The sequence below is a fragment of the Botryllus schlosseri genome, chromosome 13 (genome assembly GCF_051294905.1).
Source record: "Botryllus schlosseri isolate E-star chromosome 13, Bs_hap1, whole genome shotgun sequence".
Classification (NCBI taxonomy): Eukaryota; Metazoa; Chordata; class Ascidiacea; order Stolidobranchia; family Styelidae; genus Botryllus; species Botryllus schlosseri.
This window is the reverse complement of record NC_137248.1, coordinates 9,187,950-9,207,125: the sequence shown is the minus strand read 5'-3', so window position 1 is coordinate 9,207,125 and position 19,176 is coordinate 9,187,950. Positions and strand designations below refer to the sequence as shown.

The 19,176-nt window shown below is 40.9% G+C and overlaps 2 protein-coding genes and 1 long non-coding RNA gene across 3 annotated transcripts; all 3 read left to right on the top strand.

The window, feature by feature from the left end:
* The first annotated feature begins 39 nt into the window (after positions 1 to 39).
* On the top strand, positions 40 to 1,152 carry LOC145454390 (uncharacterized). The gene is made up of 5 exons (XR_013920111.1): positions 40 to 448; positions 508 to 667; positions 735 to 796; positions 869 to 929; positions 1,017 to 1,152. It is a non-coding gene; the product is annotated as an uncharacterized LOC145454390 (long non-coding RNA).
* A 1,557-nt stretch (positions 1,153 to 2,709) lies between these two features.
* Positions 2,710 to 7,897, top strand: LOC145454526 (protein phosphatase 1 regulatory subunit 3B-like). The gene is made up of 4 exons (XM_080332512.1): positions 2,710 to 2,945; positions 6,411 to 6,524; positions 7,000 to 7,064; positions 7,536 to 7,897. The coding sequence occupies exons 1-4, from the start codon at positions 2,710 to 2,712 to the stop codon at positions 7,577 to 7,579; spliced, it is 459 nt and encodes a 152-aa protein (XP_080188638.1). The 3' UTR covers positions 7,580 to 7,897.
* A 1,321-nt stretch (positions 7,898 to 9,218) lies between these two features.
* Positions 9,219 to 13,900, top strand: LOC145454175 (phosphatidylcholine translocator ABCB4-like). The gene is made up of 5 exons (XM_080332193.1): positions 9,219 to 9,290; positions 10,395 to 10,592; positions 10,906 to 11,112; positions 12,851 to 12,997; positions 13,421 to 13,900. Exons 1-5 carry the CDS (start codon positions 9,219 to 9,221, stop codon positions 13,628 to 13,630), a joined length of 834 nt encoding a protein of 277 aa, XP_080188319.1. The 3' UTR covers positions 13,631 to 13,900.
* Positions 13,901 to 19,176: the final 5,276 nt, after the last annotated feature.

The following is a 19,176-nucleotide window of genomic DNA, read 5'->3' as shown; positions in this document are numbered from 1 at the left end:
ATATCAAATTCACGTGCGACCCATTGACTGCCAAGTTCAAACCAAAGAATGTAGAAGGACAAGAAGTGCGAGGTCATTGTTACGTCACGGCATTGTAACGCAGCGGCATCCATTTTGGTCCTGAAAGACCACAACAAACGACCTGGACCTGTTGGACTGCGGCAGTTCTTTCGGCGTTATTGACAGTACTATTCATGGGATTACGCTTGGAAGCTTGGACATTTGACATCGACACCAAGGCGAAATTGTTTATATTTGTTGTCTGCTGGTCGTTTTTATTTCAGATCTACCCGGACTACCACAACAAAATGCCTTATGTGCTGCACCGAATTGCGCATCCCGCGATGCTGTATACCGTTTTCCAGCGGATGAAGAGAGGAGCCGGAGATGGAAAATTAACTGCAGGCGAGATCAACGGACGCCAACACAGAGTTCTCGACTTTGCGAAGTTTGCTATATTGAAATTTTGATTTAAAATAGCTTTTGATGAACTCAAGTAAACTCTAGAAACACTTCGAAGCCAATCAATTTGAAAGGAAGCGCATTGACGGTCGCGTGAAATTGAAGCCGAACGCAATCCCAACGTTATTCGATGTACCGAATCCTCCCCGTAAACTGGAAGGTACTCGGCGGATTCTCAAAAGATCAATACCGGTATCAACTGAAGGTACGAGATGACATTGCATATATAGGTAGATAAAATTCTCCTGACCTATAAAATCATGTTGTCACAGAAACGGATTGCAATGATCGCGTGAGTTTGCTTGATGAAATACAAATTGTCGGAGAATCACCGGTAGGCCTACATTGCCTCTTTCACAGGATTTGCCGATATACCCAAGTCTGTACAATTAATCCCTTTATTTAGAATCTCAACCAAAAAAGCTTCTTGCAAGGATTGCGTCCTGTTAAAGCAGGAGCTGGAGCTAGTAAGATTCAATATTGCCGATTGGTCCATAACTTTACGCAGCATAGCACCGACTAGGATGTAAAGTCACTCATCTTATCAATTGCAGCTCCAAGGCCAGTGTCGGGAGAAAGATGCAGAAATTGCGCGGTTGAAATCGCAAGTAATGCGAAATCCTTGTCAAATTCATTGTAGCCCCTTTTAAACGTTTCAAATAAACAACGAGAACCATATGATGCAAGATATCCAAATGTGACTATAACGGAATTGTACATCATTTACGATCATTTTGGTAGTTAAATATGAACTCCGATACCACGGAACGAATGGAGAATGTGGTAGGAAGGTTTCTTAACGAGGATCAGATTCAAGTTTTGAAAAGAGAAGGGCAGGCCTCTGGATACAAATAGAGCGATGATACAATTATGTCAGCGCTGAAAATCAGGTTTTCATCTGGAAAACATGGGTAGATAGCTAAAGGAGGTTTTTAGTCTTAGAGCGCCAACAGTTTAACCGATCTTCAGATATGAATACCTGAGGAAATCCTCCTTTCCTCTCCCGTCTTATCGCACGCTATGTGAACGGGTGGTATCGCTCAAGTTTGCTGCTGGAATCCAGTACATTGTCTTGGATTGGATTGCAAAAAAAGTAGACAGCCTGCATGACTGGGACAGGAACTGCATTTTAGCCCTGGATGAAATGCAGCTGTCCGAGAGCGTGGAATTCGACACCGGGTTGAAATCGTTCGTGGGGTACGTCAGCCCCGAGTTTAGGTCGGGCGAACGAGAAAAATTCGCGTCTCACGCTTTGTGTTTCATGCTGAAAGGTCTCGCCATGAAGTTGAAGCAAGTAATAGGTAGCTATTTATAATAGGCCTACTTGTGTTCAATCAAATGCGCATCCGAGGTAAATAGCATATTGATTTTAACAGCGTATTATTTTACGGGAAATTCGGTGTCTGGCGTGCAATTGTGGGTGTCTGGCGTGGCATTATATTCGAAATAATTTACATGATTGTTGTTTATGTTATATTGCAATACTTTTTAATTTATTTATCACAACATCTATTGTAATATCACATTTAATACTACTCAAACACTAAATGTATTATTGTAGTGGGTGTTGTCGTGATACAAATCTTCAACTTATTCTAACGAGCCTGCTTTTTAATTTGGGTATATTTTCTGGTTAGGGTTCGTTTCAGAATATTATTAAGATTATAAATTAAACAGTATATCTTGGATTTTATGAATAAAGAGGGAGAAATCGTTCGAAAAGTCAATTTCAATAGAACCGAAGAGCGGGGCAATAGGCAAATTAACGATAGACGGCTGCAGCTTCAGGACCAAAATGGCGGAGAGAGAGAGAGAGAGAGAGATATGATATTCTTTCTCGCCTGCACCATCGAGATGCTTTGGCGACGGAGTTGCGATACGGCCCCATGAGGTCATCTAGTCTGCGCCCCCGTTTTTTTTCTCCTCCATGCTATCCGTGATTGCTGAGCGCCTAGCAGGATAGCTGCGGATACCATTTTTCGAGTCTTTGGTATGACCCGGCCGGGGATCGAACCCACGACCTACCGCTCGAGAAGCCGGACGCATAACCATTACACTATCTCGCTCGCCCTACGCCCTACGTAACAATGAAATGACGACACAATGACCTCGCACTTCTTGTCCTTCTACATTCTTTGGTTCAAACAAGGCTTGTGGTATAGAATGTTTACATTCTATACTTGTGGGCTTGGAGTGCTTTTTGGTTCGGCATCGGTAAATGCGTTGAAAGTTTTCACTGACTGGATAATGTCATCGAAAGTTAATTCCGTATATTTACAATCATTTGACATGGTTGACGATAGTAACTTTTGTGGCGTAGTTCACGTTGAATGTCGAGGCCCTATGGTCGACCGCAAAGTATTTGTTCGCGTTACCTCAAATAGGTGGAAAGATTACACTGATATTCCAGCAAGGCTTATGAAAGCAAACTCGAACGCAGAATTGAGAGTTTACTGCTTTCAATTTAGTAGATCTAACAAAAGGTGGGTGTGGGAATGCATCGTGTATATGTTTCTAAAAATTGATGAATACTGTACCGGTATGAAATAGTGACGATTTTTGCACGAACTTTGGTGTTATGATGACGCACTCGCGCCGTCTCCTGACCTAGGCCAATCGGTCGTAATACTTTTTTCACATCTGAAAAGATTTCGAACCTCCTGTAAACTTGTACTCAGCTAATTTTCGTTGGCCCTAGTGTATTCACATCTGAAAAGATTTCGATGCTCCTGTAAACTTGTACTCAGCTAATTTACGTTGGCCCTAGTGTAAATAGTAAGGGTTATTTATTTCGAATGACTGGACAACACCACACTCTGAGTTTATAATGAGGCTCGCATGCTATAGGTGAAATTCACCTAAAATTCAATAATAACCCAAACAGGAGCATATAAATCACGGTTACCACGCGTCCTCTTTTAAGAGGATTTGTCCTCTTTATTGACTTTTTTGAAAGTGTCCTCGGACTATCGGAGGACGCTCAAATGTCCTCTTTTTTGAGAGAATTTTGGTTAAATATAGGGCCAAATTCGACTGAGATACAATAAGTCAGCACTGTAGTAACGCTCCGGCGTCTGTTTCGGGTGGTGGGCCGGAAAGTTGATTTTTTTAGTTGGTAATGGGAAAATTTTTTACCATTTTTTCAGGATTTTCTTCCGATTTTGCAAGTTTTAAAATTTTGAAATGCGTCCTCTTTTCAGATTTCCAAAATATTGTAACTTAATCTTTTTCACAGACCAATCTGTGACCCTTGATCAATTGATTTCGCGTACGGGCCTTATCAGTGGCGGCTCGTCCTATAGGGCAACTGGGGCATTGCCCCACCTAAAATTCTGTTCAATAACAATTTAACCATTTATAGACGCACAGCAATCAATACATACCGAGATCACAGCGAAACCCGCGTTCTTCTTGTGCTTTCGCTTGCAAATGCCCATACATAGCGAAGTCTCTGCGAAAATCGAATTCTCTTCTGTGTTTTCGCTTTGAGAATGCCTAGCCGGGGCTTGCCCCGGTAGCGCTCATAACAAGCTTTCACTATCTATTCTCTCAAAGCCGCGCACAATAAAGAAACGGTGATTTACTCTCTCCTATTCGTAAAATGGCCGAGCAACCGGGGCAAATATGCCTGTCGCCCCTAAGGTGTGATGTAACAATCGTATCTATATCTGAACTCGGTTACCGTAATATGCGTTGAGTCGACCTTTGCTGGTATAGGTCGATTTTGACTGTGTTTCGCACCATGATAATTCTTGAAACTTGGTATGATATGTCGTGAAGGTAGTATTTAACACTGCTCCAAGTTTCAGGCTTGCTACTTAAAGATAAGGGTAGTAATTCCGTTTCCGAAGTTCAGTGTGTGCTGATCTATCATGTACAATTGTACATAGTACAGCAAACAGATTTTACTCAAAAGCCAGTATTGGTTTCCATTGATTTTGACGATGTTCTATACCGAGATCGGTCATGACATTTGGCACGGTAAGTGTTAGTATCGACCGCTGTAACAAGTTTTAAGTTTGTCACTGAACTATGTGGGTGGTAATTTCGTTTCCAAAGTCGAGTAAGAGCTGACTCTTCATTTATCGCTAACAAATTTACGCAAAAGCCGTTATTGGTCTCTATTGATTTTAACGATGTTCCATACCTAGATCTGTCATGAGCTTTTGCACGGTATGTCTTGATTTTAGTATCGAACGCGGTGCCAAGTCTTAAAGTTGACACTCAATGATTGAGGCAGTTATTTCGTTTTCGAGGTCGAGTATGGTAGAGAAGCGCGCTGATCTGATACTTAGCCTACCTACATCATTGCGGATCTCACGGAAAAGCCGGTGTCTGTCTGTGCTAATCTAGTCTGCGTTCCATAACGAGATCGGTGATGATATTTCCAATGGTATATCTCGATGATCGCATGAAACAGCTAACTAAGATTCTCGGTTTGCATTCAAATATTCACATAATTTTATGTTCGCCAATGTGCATTTCACTGTGAAATTGTGGCCTTCAAACCATTTGCTTACAATCCCCTGTCAAATGCGATAGCTATTTCATTTTCGATGTCGGCTAACAGCTGATCATTTGATCAGCCTATTCCTCGATCTATTTTACTCAAAGTTCGGTGTTCGTCTGTTTGTATTGATTTTGACAGTGTACCATGCCGGAATGGGTTATGAGATTGCGAATGCTACTTCTCGATGATTTCATGTAACAGTATGCTAAGTTTACGGCTTTCATTCATGTATTTATTGATTAATATATTTTCCAACGGCGATTTGGCAGCAGACAGTAAGCCGTATGTGTTGCGTCACAATCTCCAGTTTCAAGGGCAAAATGTACTATGTTGTTCCGAGACCGAAGTTCCGGGGCTGCTGTCCTTAGTTCTTCAAAGACCATTCAAATTGATGTTCTGGATTCAATATGACAGGCCCAATCTATGAGATAACAATTGCGTATGTGTCCGAAGTCGTTGACCTTTGCAGTTAGGCTTACGCAATCTCTCGAGTTCTAGTCATTGGAATTAGTCTGGTCAAGTCAAGTGCGAACATGAATCGTATTGAATCTTTGCTCCGTACGTAGGCTAGTTTACGCAGTTGCCTTTAGAGCGAAAATTAAAGGTCTAGAAGACTACTCCTTGTCGCTTCGACATATTCCTGTCTTTTCATTGTATCGCATTTTTGTGGTGTATTGAACTGATAAAATTGCTAATAAACCAATGATGATGATGATAGAAATTGTCCAGTCCATTGATCCAATCGTACGCCGGGTACCTCCGCTTTGGTTGCCTATCACCTGGTCGTAACTCGTAACCACCAGCTCAGTGGTCGTAACACACCAGGATCGTGTACGAAACACTTTCGGACGGCCTATCGATTTGCGTAATCTCTAACTCTACCATGAAATCATAACGCATGCTACTAAGGATGACCTGATAATTGATTCGTGGCATAGGGACGATTCTTAGTTCACGTACATTATGTAAAATAATCCTTTGATTAAAAAAAAATGAATAAAACATTTGTTACCACACTTCAAGTCACGGCTCACCGGCAAACCTCTCGCGGCACCTACGTTAAAATCACTGTTGTCGGGAAATTCATGTGACCATCATATTAAAGTTACTTTTTTACGTTGGAAAACGCCATTGTGACGTCATGTTGATAAAAGTCGCTCGCAGCCCTTGCCCCACCACCCGATATTGTCACGAGCCGCCACTGGGCCTTATATATTTCACAGCTAGAGCTACATCTAAAATTATCCTCGGGGAATTTCAGATGCTCCTGATATCACAGCAGCAACACCACAATTATGAAGCACTCCGCATTGGCATATATAAATAATTATAGCCAAAAAATCAATTTGACTTCCCTAAAAGCTGCCGTATTTGAGTGCGCTGTGCTGTGTAAGATTGCATTTTCGTAACGTATGTTTTGTTGATCCTATTGCTACAGGATTAAGCATGTGGAGCTAGCCGTTTGTTGCGAGGAGCAAGGGGAAAAGATATGGGATGATAACGACCGAAGGAACTACAAGTTTGAAAACATTCCCGACAAGATGCCGCACGGGTGAGCCACTGCATTCCGCATATAATGGATTAGGTAACTTATCAGTATGTGCCAGTGATAGATCTACGTATTTTAGGGGCTGATGACACATTCCTGAATATGTATAGCCTAACCTAATACGACGCATGCGTTTTTTGCAGAATTTTGCAGCACAATCTGAAAGTACCAATTTGGTCATGTAGGCCTATTGTAGCAAATGTGAAAAAATGTACAGAATATAGGTGATGTGATACATGACTTTAAAACAATCAGTGATCATCTGAACCAGCTCACCTTTCAGGAGTCGGAATTCGTGTCTATCTTTTCATGAGTGCATAGGCCTATATCCGTGGATCACATATAGGCAGTCAGGTGCTGATGATTAATCCTGATAAATTACCTATTATTTTGAATACAAAATTCGAATTCTGCTAGACAAATGACATAACGACTATACAAAATATTTTGATACGTGTATTTTTCCACTATTACACAGGATTACTATCAATGATGTGACGGATATTCCGCGGAGCTTCGATTTATTCCTCGAAATTCTGGAAGGTGAGTCGTGGAGCACATTTTCGTTTACGCCAGTGGTTCCCAACGTGGGCGATATCGCCCCCCAGGGGGCGATTTGGCGGAGTAGGGGGGCGAAAATGACGAAGGGGGCGACAGGGGGGCGAAAATGGACAAAGGGGGCGACGGGGGGCGAAAATAGCGAAGGGGGCGATAGGGGGGCGATGACGCGTCAAAACGGCTGACCTCTTTTTTTTTTTTTTTTTTTTTAGTCAACCCACGGAAATTAGGTTGCAAAAGTGTGTCAAATTGGACATCGAGCCGAAAATTTGACCTTTTTTTTTTTTTTTTTTAGTCAACCCGATGGTGATTACAGTTTGTATGCCCAACTTTCGGTACACAAAATTTGGGGGGCGATGATTGGTGTTGACCTTGAAAAGGGGGCGATGGGTCGAAAAAGGTTGGGAACCACTGGTTTACGCACAAAAGAAATGTATATTTATCGTTCCATTTCAGAATCCATCCGGGAATGTACAATCAACATGAAGAATGCGGATTAACTATAACTACAGGATTTGAGACAGTAACGTGGCATATACGACATTCTCGAATTCTGTGCGTCTATATTCGCATGTCAGATTGTCATAGTCACGAACTTTTGTCACGTACTGAAACTGGAGAAAAAAAGTTCCGGGCCGTTTTATTTTCCTGGTGGGAATTTGAGTACTTCATTTCGTTTTATACAAAATAAGTGTATTTTGCCATTCATGAATCAGAGTGTATTCAAGACAGCAATGCATCATTATATTGGTCTAAATATTGAGGACCGATGTATTGTATGATATATAATGAGATTTTCAATACATTTTCATATTGTGTGGCATTGTATTTGCTGTAGGGCAGGGGTGTCAAACATCCGGCCCGCGCCCCACATCCGGCCCGCCAGACCATTTCATCCGGCCCGCGAGGCCATTCTGAGCAAATTGAAAAATTGTTGTATAATCCAGCACATTTCTAACAGAAGTTGATATTATTATAACCATATGTCGGCAGTGTTGAGTTCTAACCCAAGTAACCATCAGGAACAAGCCGGTGACATTCACATTACATTCTGAGGAGGTAAATTAGTGCAAAATGAGTTTCGAGTTTTCTGGAAAATGGACTAAATAATAGTATTTACAGAGGCGGAAAAGATAATGCGAAACCGTTGTAAAATACATGGAGCTATACACGAAGGATATAATTCATATATCTTTGGTCGCACTTCTGTTTACCTTATTAATCCGGTGGTGTCAAACATACGGCGCGCGGACCGCATCCGGTCGCGATGTCAGACTTGGAACTCCATTGTGCTGTACGCAAGTTGAGGAATTACTGATTAGATGCGCGATTTCTCGTTTGCTATAATCTGTGGGCTACTAATTCTTGTCTGCTTTGTACACTCGTATTCCCTTGGTGTCACTTGTCAGTGTTTGATTTGTTATTTATACTGCGCATTGTGCAGTGCACGGCGTTGAATTATGTTGCCAAATATTGATGCAACACGAGATTCTCGGTGGCGCAAATTCTGAATTTATTCGATTAGTTTGAACGGTTAAAGTTCATTGCTGGACGGACTCTATCGAGCCTACCAAATCGCGGATCGACTTTCAGACCTTTGGGATATGTATTTCTATTGATAAGGTCGCGGCATGCGCCCATATTGCTCTTACTGCAATAACACGTGGACAATTAAAAGTTCACCATTTTACGATCAAATTCGACTGACTGATCGGGGCCTACGTAGGCCGTATAGGCCCCGGGTTGATATTAACCAGCGCGTTGTTGGCATTAAAACCCCAGAAGCGTAGCCAGAGAGTTTCTCATTTATAACTAGAAATATCGTCCTTTTGAAATGCCAATTCACTAATTCGTATTATCGATGCTGCGTACTGCAAATTAGCGAGAACCAATTGTATGATATCTCATGTGCACTATTGGCGATGGTTTGATTTAGCGCGTCCGCGTGCAGGCCTGCTACCGTCCGCAGAACCACTTTCGCCAAACAGTAACAATCTCTGAGTGCAATATTGTTTGTGTTTATGTATCTTTTCGATGAAAACTTATGCTCGCGTCTAAACAAATTGTGCTCGTTGCCATTGCCGAATCTGGGTATTTAGGTAAGTCACCCTGTAATTTTAATTGTTTCAGGTTTGCGGCATGTCTGCAATTTCGTTATCAGCGCAACCTTGCCAGCCGATTGTGCAGTCCGATGAAATTGATCACTGCTATGTATTTTGAAAAGCATACTGATGCTGATTTCAGCAAACTAACGATCTTTATTAGATGTACAAATTCGACCACACGTTAGAAACGTAGATTTCATCGAGCGCCCTGAGAAACACCTTCTCCTATCGCGATTTGACGACCGAATATACGTTCACCTACTACAAATTAAAGTGCATTATTTGCATTGATGAGGGCCGCGAGCCGCGTTTAAAATATTTTGTGAACCATTTTTGTGATAAATATTCTCGGAGCGAAAAGTTGAACAGTGTTTTATTGTGTGTGCCTGCTAGTTGGAATTTATTCCAGTGCCCATAATATTAATCCGATTATGCTTTGCGAACGTAAATCGGGAAATACTGCAATCCATCAAAATCGATGTTTTAATCAGCAACCAATTGTCGCGATGCGAGCTACTCAATACTCCCTGCTCAATACTAAGTAAGAACCCATTGTGTTGGCGGTAACGGATAACTACTGATTGGCCGAGCGCGTTTGTAATCATAATTCTTGTCTGTCTTTCGTCTTCCAGAATTGTCGCGCCGTGTTACTGCTCTGTCCAGCGACGAATGCCGATCGCGCAGCAAACAATGACCTAATTTCGTAAGCATCTCAGCAGGAGATCGCGTCACGTCACATTGTGCGATGCGATATTCGCGCACGGACGAATCTCTCTAATTGGTCGCTGGCCCGCGTAACACTGATAATACGACTTGTTGAATTGCAACTCAATATTAGCGCCGGAATGGTCATTTCAAAAGGACGGGGTTTTGCATTTCAAAAAGAGGGAGTTTCGGCACCCCCCTGGCTACGCGCCTGCCGCCACCCCATGCAAAAATAAAAGTCGGCACCTATGAGTCATGGCATATAAACCCATTCATTCACGATAAACGCCGCGCGAGTAAGAAAGTAACACTTCCAATCCAGCGTCCGTCACAGTAGTTATGGAAATGCATTTCAGCATCTGGACAGAGAACAGAAATACTTATATGGTCCTCATAAAGTCATAAAATCGAACTGTATTGTGCACGGGTACCCTCAAGTTGATTCTATGGAGACATATATTGGCAGTGCTCTAATTAAGACTCATCGTCACATATATATCGACAGGATTCATCGAGGGGAAAGACGGCGATAATCAACGCGAAATTCACCTACCCGACCAGGCCAGAGATCTTGGTTCTGAAAGGACTGTCAGTGACTGTGGAACCGGGACAGACGATAGCCCTGGTCGGCCAATCCGGATGCGGAAAATCGACATGCGTTCAGCTTATCGAGAGATTCTACGATCCGACTGATGGCAAACTTGTATGTAGGCCTGTCATTTTTATCTTCACTGAATTCCAAGTATGAGCAACGATTTTCAAGTATGTATAAAGTAAATATTCCAGGCCTAGGAACAGGTATCATGAAAACTGCCGAGTAGAATTGGAAGTAGTCTCAAACAAACCACTTGAGTAAGTGGTGCTAGTGCGCGAACCTACTCCAAGTGGAGGTACTGCCTTGGTGACCCCCACCAGTCGTTTCGTATGACTCTGTGATAGTTTTTAGCGAGTAGGCCTACATTTTCATCTTCATTTTTTTCGAGTTACTTCCTACCAAGAATACTTTCAAACTTCAGACCTTGGACGACGTAGACAGGAAGACTTTGAACATATCGTGGTTGCGACAACAGTTGGGTATCGTTTCGCAAGAACCAGTTCTTTTCGATCGTTCCATCGCCGACAATATTCGATACGGCGACAACACCTGCATCCCGACTATGGAAGAGGTCGTGAAGGCCGCAAAAGCCGCCAACATCCACAATTTCATTCAGACACTTCCTGCTGTGAGTATACGATACTTGCATAGCATGAAATCTCGTTATCTTTGACCTGGTTAGAAATTCAATTCAAATAATCCCAAGTAATTTGCTGTGAGCGTGTGTTCAGTTTATGAATAAGCTCATTATTTCAAGACACCTCAAAATTGATAAAATGAAAAGATGGGAAGGATTTGACACGACTTGCAGCAGTCTTTCACTCAGACACCCGTGCCTAGAACAAGTAAATAAGAGGCATGAACTGAAAAGCAGAGGTGGTCAAAGAAGTCAAGAAAGCTACTCAAGTAGAAGTAGAAGTAGCGACGAAAAAATCTACTCAAGTATGAGTAGAAGTAGAATTTACTGACTTTAAATCTACTCAAGTAAGGAAGTAGTTGTGAAAACGATCGTATTTCGTTCGCAGGGATTGTCAAAAGCTGCAAATTGAGCTATGCGAAAGGTGACGAGCTTGATTCATATTGATGCATACCAGGAGGTATCCAATTTTCGACAGCATAAGCATTCGTCCGCATCATGCGATGAAAATGATAGCATTGATATGGAAATGCGATAGTAATGCTCTGTTTACTCGAACAGCACGTTTTCGAAAATATCATGGTATGGCGCCTCCCCATAACTTAGTTGAAGAGCAATACGGAGAAGTTGTATAGGATACGGTGTAAAAACACTTTGCCCGATTAGTAAACGTTAATAAACAATATGGTGGATCGTAAAAATGCCATATTGTGTAGCTATTTTTCCGGAAATTAAAGCATTACTACGCTTGCTTTTATAAAGAACTGCTATCAATTAGAACTCAAAGTATATGATACTGGGAATTGAAAGTGAAATATAAATACTACCGGACTTCTAAAAGCGGAAAATGTATATCATGTCTTTAGTCCAGCAAGTTTCAAAGGTAGTATGCTATAATAGCTCTAAAACTAAAAAAAAAAGTCAGAGTCCACTTTTCCAGATTAGGACATGCCATGGACTGCTAGATTACGATATGATAAGTAAATGCTAGATTGCTAAACATCAGTTTCAAACGTTGGGATGAGCCATACTGTGATGAAATGTTTTATATGGGCGAAGGGCGACAATGCGGTGTGAACGGAACCACGCCAACCCGCTACCTAAATTATATTCACCGATACTTTCGTGAAATCATGCTGGTCACTCGGTATCCGCTGTGCGCGACGAAAATTATGGGCTTGACTTAACTTCTATGAAAATTAAATGTTGATACTGGGTGAATACAGCCCCGAAATTCCTCAGGCTATCTTCCTGATTGAAGGATTAAACCACTGCTACTTCACAAACTGAAAATAGCGAAAAGTAGATTACAAAATATTACGAAGTAGAAGTAGCGAAAATCAGATCTACTTGAGTACGTACCAGAAGTAGATGAAAACTACTTGAGTACTTCGAAAACGTAGAAGTACTTCGTTACTGACCACCTCTGCTGAAAAGTAACTTGAAAAGGACAAGCGATGAAAATAAACTTGCGTGTGTAGGGTAGGTGGTCAACTGGTCAATATCTCGGAATGCTGTCCGGTAATCTGGAGCATAGACTTTGTTGGTTAGATATTGAGCTCAAGGTAAATCAGCTACCAACATTGGTGACATAAAACTTGAAGTTTCAGGTCTCGTGACACCATATTTACTGTGATAGTCATTGGTAAAACAAGACCAGCCGTTATCTCTGTTACCCTGAAATTGAAATACCGATTCCTCATGTCCTAATAAATTTTTTTCGTTCTAGGGCTATGCAACATCTGTCGGCGAAAAAGGCACGCAATTGTCGGGTGGTCAAAGGCAGAGAGTCGCAATCGCCCGAGCTTTGCTTCGCAACCCCAAAATCTTGCTTCTTGACGAGGCCACTTCAGCGCTTGATACGGAAAACGAAAAGGTAGAGTGCAATGACATTTTTGCTGACGATGCCGGCAGGGCGGCCAGTAACAAAATACTTGGTGGTTACCTATACTACTTACTTCTGTGGTTATATCTCCTACTGCTTAAGTTTCTCCATAGGCAAAACGACTTGCTTTGTAGACCAATTATTTTTTGCAAGTTTTGTGATATGTTTTCAACGCTGTATGTGTACGCTGAAGTGGTCAGTAATGAAGTGGTTCTACTTTTTCGAAGTATTCAAATAGTTACTTGATTGGTTACGTTACTACTTTTATGACCATCGCTTTTTGTTCTGCCCAAGTAGTTTTCACATGTCCTTGACATTACTATTTCTGTGTGTAGAAGAAATTTATGTTATTGAAGCAGCGATGACTAATTTGACCACCTCTGGATACTGGTACAATGACAATTGCTTTTACAGATTGTTCAAGAAGCGCTGGACGCCGACAGGCAAGGCCGTGCCTGCATCGTGATAGCGCACAGGCTGTCTACGGTGCGTAACGCAGATAACATCGCCGTCGTGGAGAACGGCATCATCGTCGAATTCGGGAAGCATCAAGATTTGCTGGCAATGCAGGGCTCCTACTGCAGCTTGGTCAACGCTCAGCTCAACGGAGGGGAAGCATCATGATCGTGGAGGAAGACAGAATGGGAGACAATACTTGCGTCCCAATTTAAGTGCATGCTTGTCCGACAGTAGACACAAGACTAGCCTGTTATGTAACTGGGGCCAGGCAAACTTTTCTCTCACACTAAATCGTGTTTGACTCCATGTTTACATTATCGACCTCATGATATTATACTAAACCGTGAAATATTATCTTTGAAATAGTTGCCTTTTCAAACTCCACGCATGTGTTTTGTCATACTTAATTACGACATTATCGTGTGGTGACTTTATGTGGGGGATGGATTGCAATGACTTCTTTCTTCCTATAAACCATTTATTGTTGGATATGTCATCTTGCCTCATCAGAATAAGGAATTATTAATACTAGGGCTGTCATCGATAATAATAACTGTCGACCGTTTGTGAATGACCTGTAATGGATATCTTTTGTAATCAGTTCCAATTCTTTTTTCATTTCCAGCACTTCTAATTTTTTGGGATGTCAACAATCTTGTTTGGCTGTCTTACATTGTTTGTTCCTGGGGATTTATATACCCTGATGAGACAGTCCCGCTGATTCAGTTAATCTGTTACTGACAATGACGAAATAAATCATATTGCAGTTTCAACTCGGCGCGTGTCTGCAATTGTAGAAACGTAAGAACATAGCTGGGAAATGGCTAACGAGGCGAAGCAACATAACAAAGAAGTAGATTTATTTGACAAAAATCCAATACCAATCAGCGGAGATCTTCCACGGCTTGTAAGAGGCAGGCTTGTTGTTTTCTGTCGTGTACATAGCGTGGCCGGTATTGAATTTTATCATACGTTCTGCTGGATCTTTAAGTATACTTGTCCATTATTTACGAATTCCAAAGCACTCACGAAATGCGGATACCTATGCCATTCTGAAACTGGAAGACTCGCCCAATGGTGTTTTACCACCTTACCATCAATGTGAACGAATAAGTCGTCTCAAGCAAATCAACGATCAAAAACCTGGCACAGATCTCTGTCGTTCATATATCAGAAGTTCTCAACCAATATATGTAGCCTATGCGCGATTCTATTGAAGTTTTTGCAAGGCGCAGCTCGCGAAGTACTGTTAAAGACCATTAACTTGATTGACATTGTTCGGTGTCATTTGAAAGAAGTGCGACGTTTTTGTTTACTATAGGCTCTACTATACTACCAAGTATATAGCTTAATTGCACTGTCGTAATCGAACAAAGTTCTTTTTAAAGTATCTGTATCCATTACATACAATTTGTCCGAAACGAGTTGTATGCAACTTTGACGCAGTTTCGTACAACACTTGCACCATTGTGACATTTGTACACCATGAACTATATATATTACGAGAAAAAATATAGGTTTCAAAGATCTGAATCAATTTAAAATTTCATGTTTTATTTATCTAATTGATGGACGAGGGTTCAAATTCTTGCATTTTGGAGATGCGACATATAATTCTAACATATTTGGCGGACCGGCAGAAATGATGAATGATCGGATAAATATTGTAATGTAATGTAATTAATCACATAGGTCTTTGATATCTAATCAAAGAGGGAACCATATATAGTATAGCACTTCTGTTACATTTTGCGCAATAATACTTGATGAATGAGTATTGAGCAGAGGTGGTCAGTAACGAAGTACTTCTACTTTCTCGAAGTACTCAAGTAGTTTTACTCTACTTCTGGTACTTACTCAAGTAGAACTGATTTTCGCTACTTCTACTTCTACTTCATAATATTTTGTGATCTACTTACTTACTTTTCGCTATTTTCAGATTGTCAAGTAGAAGTAGTTTAATGCTCCAATCAGGAAGATAGCCTGAGGAATTTTGGGGCTGTTGTCATGGAGTATCAACATTTAGTTTTCATAAAAATTGCGTAAAGCCCAGAATTTTCGTCGCGCTTCGCGCTCAGTTGATACGGAGTAACCAGTATGATTTCACGAAAGTATCGGTGAATATAATTTCAGTAGCTGGTTGGCGTTCAGACCGCATTGTCGCCCTTCGCCCATATGAAATATTTCATCGCAGTATATATGGCTCATCATAACGTTTGAAATTGATGTTCAGCATTTACTTATCATGTCGTGATCTAGCAGTCCATGGCGTGTCCTAATCTGGAAAAGGAGACTCTGACTTTTTTTTAGTTTTAGAGCTGTTTTAGTATACCACCTTTGAAACTTTCTGGACTAAAGACATGAAATACATTTTCCGCTTTTACAAGTGGTAGGCCTATTTATATTTCACTTTCAATTCCCATTATTATATACTTTGAGTTCTAATTAATATCAGTTCTTTTGTCTGGATAACATACATGTTGCAGTATAAAAGCAAGTGTTGTAATGCCTTTAATTTCCAGAAATAAAGCTACACAATATGGCATTTTTACGATCCACCATATTTTTATTAATGTTTACTAATCTCGCAAAGTGTTTACACCGTGTATGCTGTCCTACTTCTCCGTATTGCTCTCCGACTAAACTACGGACTTTATATTATAGGGGAGTGCCCCATACCATGATGTTTTCTAAAACGTGCTACTCGAGTAAACATAAGATTAGTATCGATATTATCATTTTCATTCCATGATGGGGACGAATGCTTATGCTGCCGAAATTGGATACCTCCTGGTATGCATCAATATGAATCAAGCTCGGCACCTGTCGCATAATAGCTCAATTTGTAGCTTCTGACAATCCATGCGAACGAATTACGATGGTTTTCACAACTACTTACTTACTTGAGTAGATATAAAGTCAGGAAATTCTACTTCTACTTCAAGTAGTTTTGAGTTCCTTATGGAAGAAGTACGTCTACTCGTACTTGAGTAGATTTTTCCGTCGCTACTTCTACTTCTACTTGAGTAGCCTTCTTGACTACTTTGACCACCTCTGGTATTGAGTATCCGGTACAACTTATCCGTATCGCCCATAGTCTCATTAACTACAGGGCTTGTAATACGAGAGAGGCGCCATATGCATATATATCGTTACATTTTATGAAAGGAGTAGCCCACTGGGGTGAAAAGGTTAGGCCAGGGGTGGGCAAACTGTGGCTCTTTATAATGATTGCACATGCGTTTTGCCATTTTGCTAGAGGATTTAAACCTGATCATAAACTGATGCATTCTATCACGATTATTAACAATAAGCGAATTCTTTTCGTTTTGTTTCTTTGCTTGTGACTTACGTAACACTTGTAAAATTTAGGGGAGGTGAGCACTACAACATGGTTAGAACTTTTCAATTGAACTCTTGAATCGAGTTCCAATAAACGCTTCACCCGCAATAATGATGAATGGTCAGCAATCAATGATAAATCAATGTGTTCAACAATGAACTTGGTAATTAATTACTATAGCGCAGGTCTCGATCATTTCCGGGCAAACAATGGTGAATACGGCTCTTCCATTTGTACTGTAAATGCTGCAATAACTGCAGAGTGTGACCAATAAAATCTAGGTGAGAGATGGCCTAATTACAAGAAAAGAAAGTTTCAACAGCAGGAAAATAAAAGAGAATGGGAGGAAGAGTTTACATTTGGTGATAAATGGAGCAAAGCCACTGTATGCCTTTTATCTATCAAGATTCGCTCAATAACTACAAAACCAAGACCAAGAGTTACCCAACAAAGACTGAGTTACGTAATAAGATTACCGAGCCAAAATCTCAGCAGCACTTGAAGGAACTGCTTCGCACTGCTTTGAGGTCATATCAGCCTGATTTCAAACACATGACAGCCCAGTTGGACGCGCATCGGCCGCATCACACAATAATAAACTTCATTCGATATCATTTCGACGGAATAAATTCGTATTTTGTGTTGGGTCTCTTTAAAAGCTAAAATTTTTGACATGCGACGCGCGGCTCGCGCATAGCCCTGGGGTCGGCTATTTTGTAATCACTAGGGCAAGTTTTAGTTGCAGTTAAATCCGTGGAAAGTTGCATTTATTTTTGAAAAAAGTTGAAAAGTTGCAGAAGTTGCATTTTGACCACATTTTGCTCGGTTGATTAAAAAAAAAAGGTCAATTTTCGGGCTCAGCTCCCGAAATACCCGTAAAAGCGCTACTTCGGTGCTGATTTACGGTGTTTCAGTCGAATTTGGCCGTGTATTTTACCAAAATCGAAAATACTTTCATGAAAAATCGAGAAAGTTGCAAAAAGTTGCATGGAAAAAATGGACAAAAGTTGCAAAAAGTTGCACTATAAGATTCCTTCAAACAGCTTAAAACAGCATTCTACATATCTTACGAGTATTTAGGAAGCTGCCGGAAGCTGTAAAAAAAAGTTGCAAAAACTTGCCCTAGTAATCACCAGTGGTGGCTAGTAGAGAATTGGAAAGAACATTGTATATCAACAATCGTATCACAAAATATGACGTCACCAGCATGAAATTTCGAATGAGAGAGCGTTCAATGTACTATTTTTAGGTGTTACACGAACTCCTTTTGTTGGCAGAGTTTTGGTTGGTGTATTTTGATAAAAGTCGACTCCAAGGCACACAAATGGAATTGTGAATGGCCCCGCCCAACGATTCGAAATCGGTCGTCTCGATAATTATTCGCACAAATCGGATTATCTAACATTTATTCGAAATTTCATGCTGGTGACGTCATATTTTGTGATACGATTGTTGATATAAAATGTTCTTTCCTCTCTACTAGTTGCTGACGATTACCCCTGACGAGTGTCAGCCGAAATATTCGGGTTCATTTCAATATGAATATACTATTCAATTGTATATTGAAGTTCTGTACCTCCAAGAAGCAATTCGAACCCTGCAAAACCGTGCGATACGGCTGATCTCATCTGTACCTTTACGTACCAAACTATCGCCTTACTACCGCAAGCACCGAATTTTGCAAGTTGACGAACTATATCGCTTCGAAGTATCAAAAGTCATTCACAAATATTTTTCCAATAGTTTGCCTCCTGTGTTTGATGACTTTTTCATGCCTGCTAAAAATGTCCACTCCCATTACACGAGATCATCTTCATCATCATTGGTTTATTAGCAATTTTATCAGTTAAATACGCCACAAAAAATGCGATACAATGAAAAGACAGGAAGATGTCGAAGCGACAAGGAGTAGTCTATGGAATCTGACACCCACCTTGGCCTAGGCGATGTAAAGAGGAGGCATGCACACTGAATGAAAGTAAACAAGATAGTATAGAAAAAGAAAGCGACAAGAAATAGGGCGGCATGTCATGGGAATCGAGATCGACAGGTCAGTCGTGGTCCGGTAATCTTGAGGATGGACTGTATTTATTTAGTAGTAATTGCTTGTATTTCGACTTGAATGTGGACATACTCGTCTAAAGGAAATAGCCTATCTACTTACCCCCACCCAATAGCAACCTAACTATCGACTACTCGGGACCTATCATCTGGAACCACATATCCGTGAATTGCCTTATAATAGATTCAAAAAAGCCCTACTTGATCACCTCTTTTTCTATACTATCTTCTTTACTTTCATTCAGTGTGCATGCCTCCTCTTTACATCGCCTAGGCCAAGGTGGGTGTCAGATTCCATAGACTACTC

Coding starts and splice junctions, on each gene's coding strand:
- LOC145454526 (XM_080332512.1), top strand. CDS start 2,710: ATGTCATCGAAAGTTAATTCCGTATATTTACAATCATTTGACATGGTT. Junction 6,525..6,999: donor CCCGACAAGATGCCGCACGG/GTGAGCCACTGC, acceptor ACTATTACACAG/GATTACTATCAATGATGTGA. Junction 7,065..7,535: donor ATTCCTCGAAATTCTGGAAG/GTGAGTCGTGGA, acceptor GTTCCATTTCAG/AATCCATCCGGGAATGTACA.
- LOC145454175 (XM_080332193.1), top strand. CDS start 9,219: ATGTCTGCAATTTCGTTATCAGCGCAACCTTGCCAGCCGATTGTGCAG. Junction 10,593..10,905: donor ATCCGACTGATGGCAAACTT/GTATGTAGGCCT, acceptor TTCAAACTTCAG/ACCTTGGACGACGTAGACAG. Junction 12,998..13,420: donor TTGATACGGAAAACGAAAAG/GTAGAGTGCAAT, acceptor TTGCTTTTACAG/ATTGTTCAAGAAGCGCTGGA.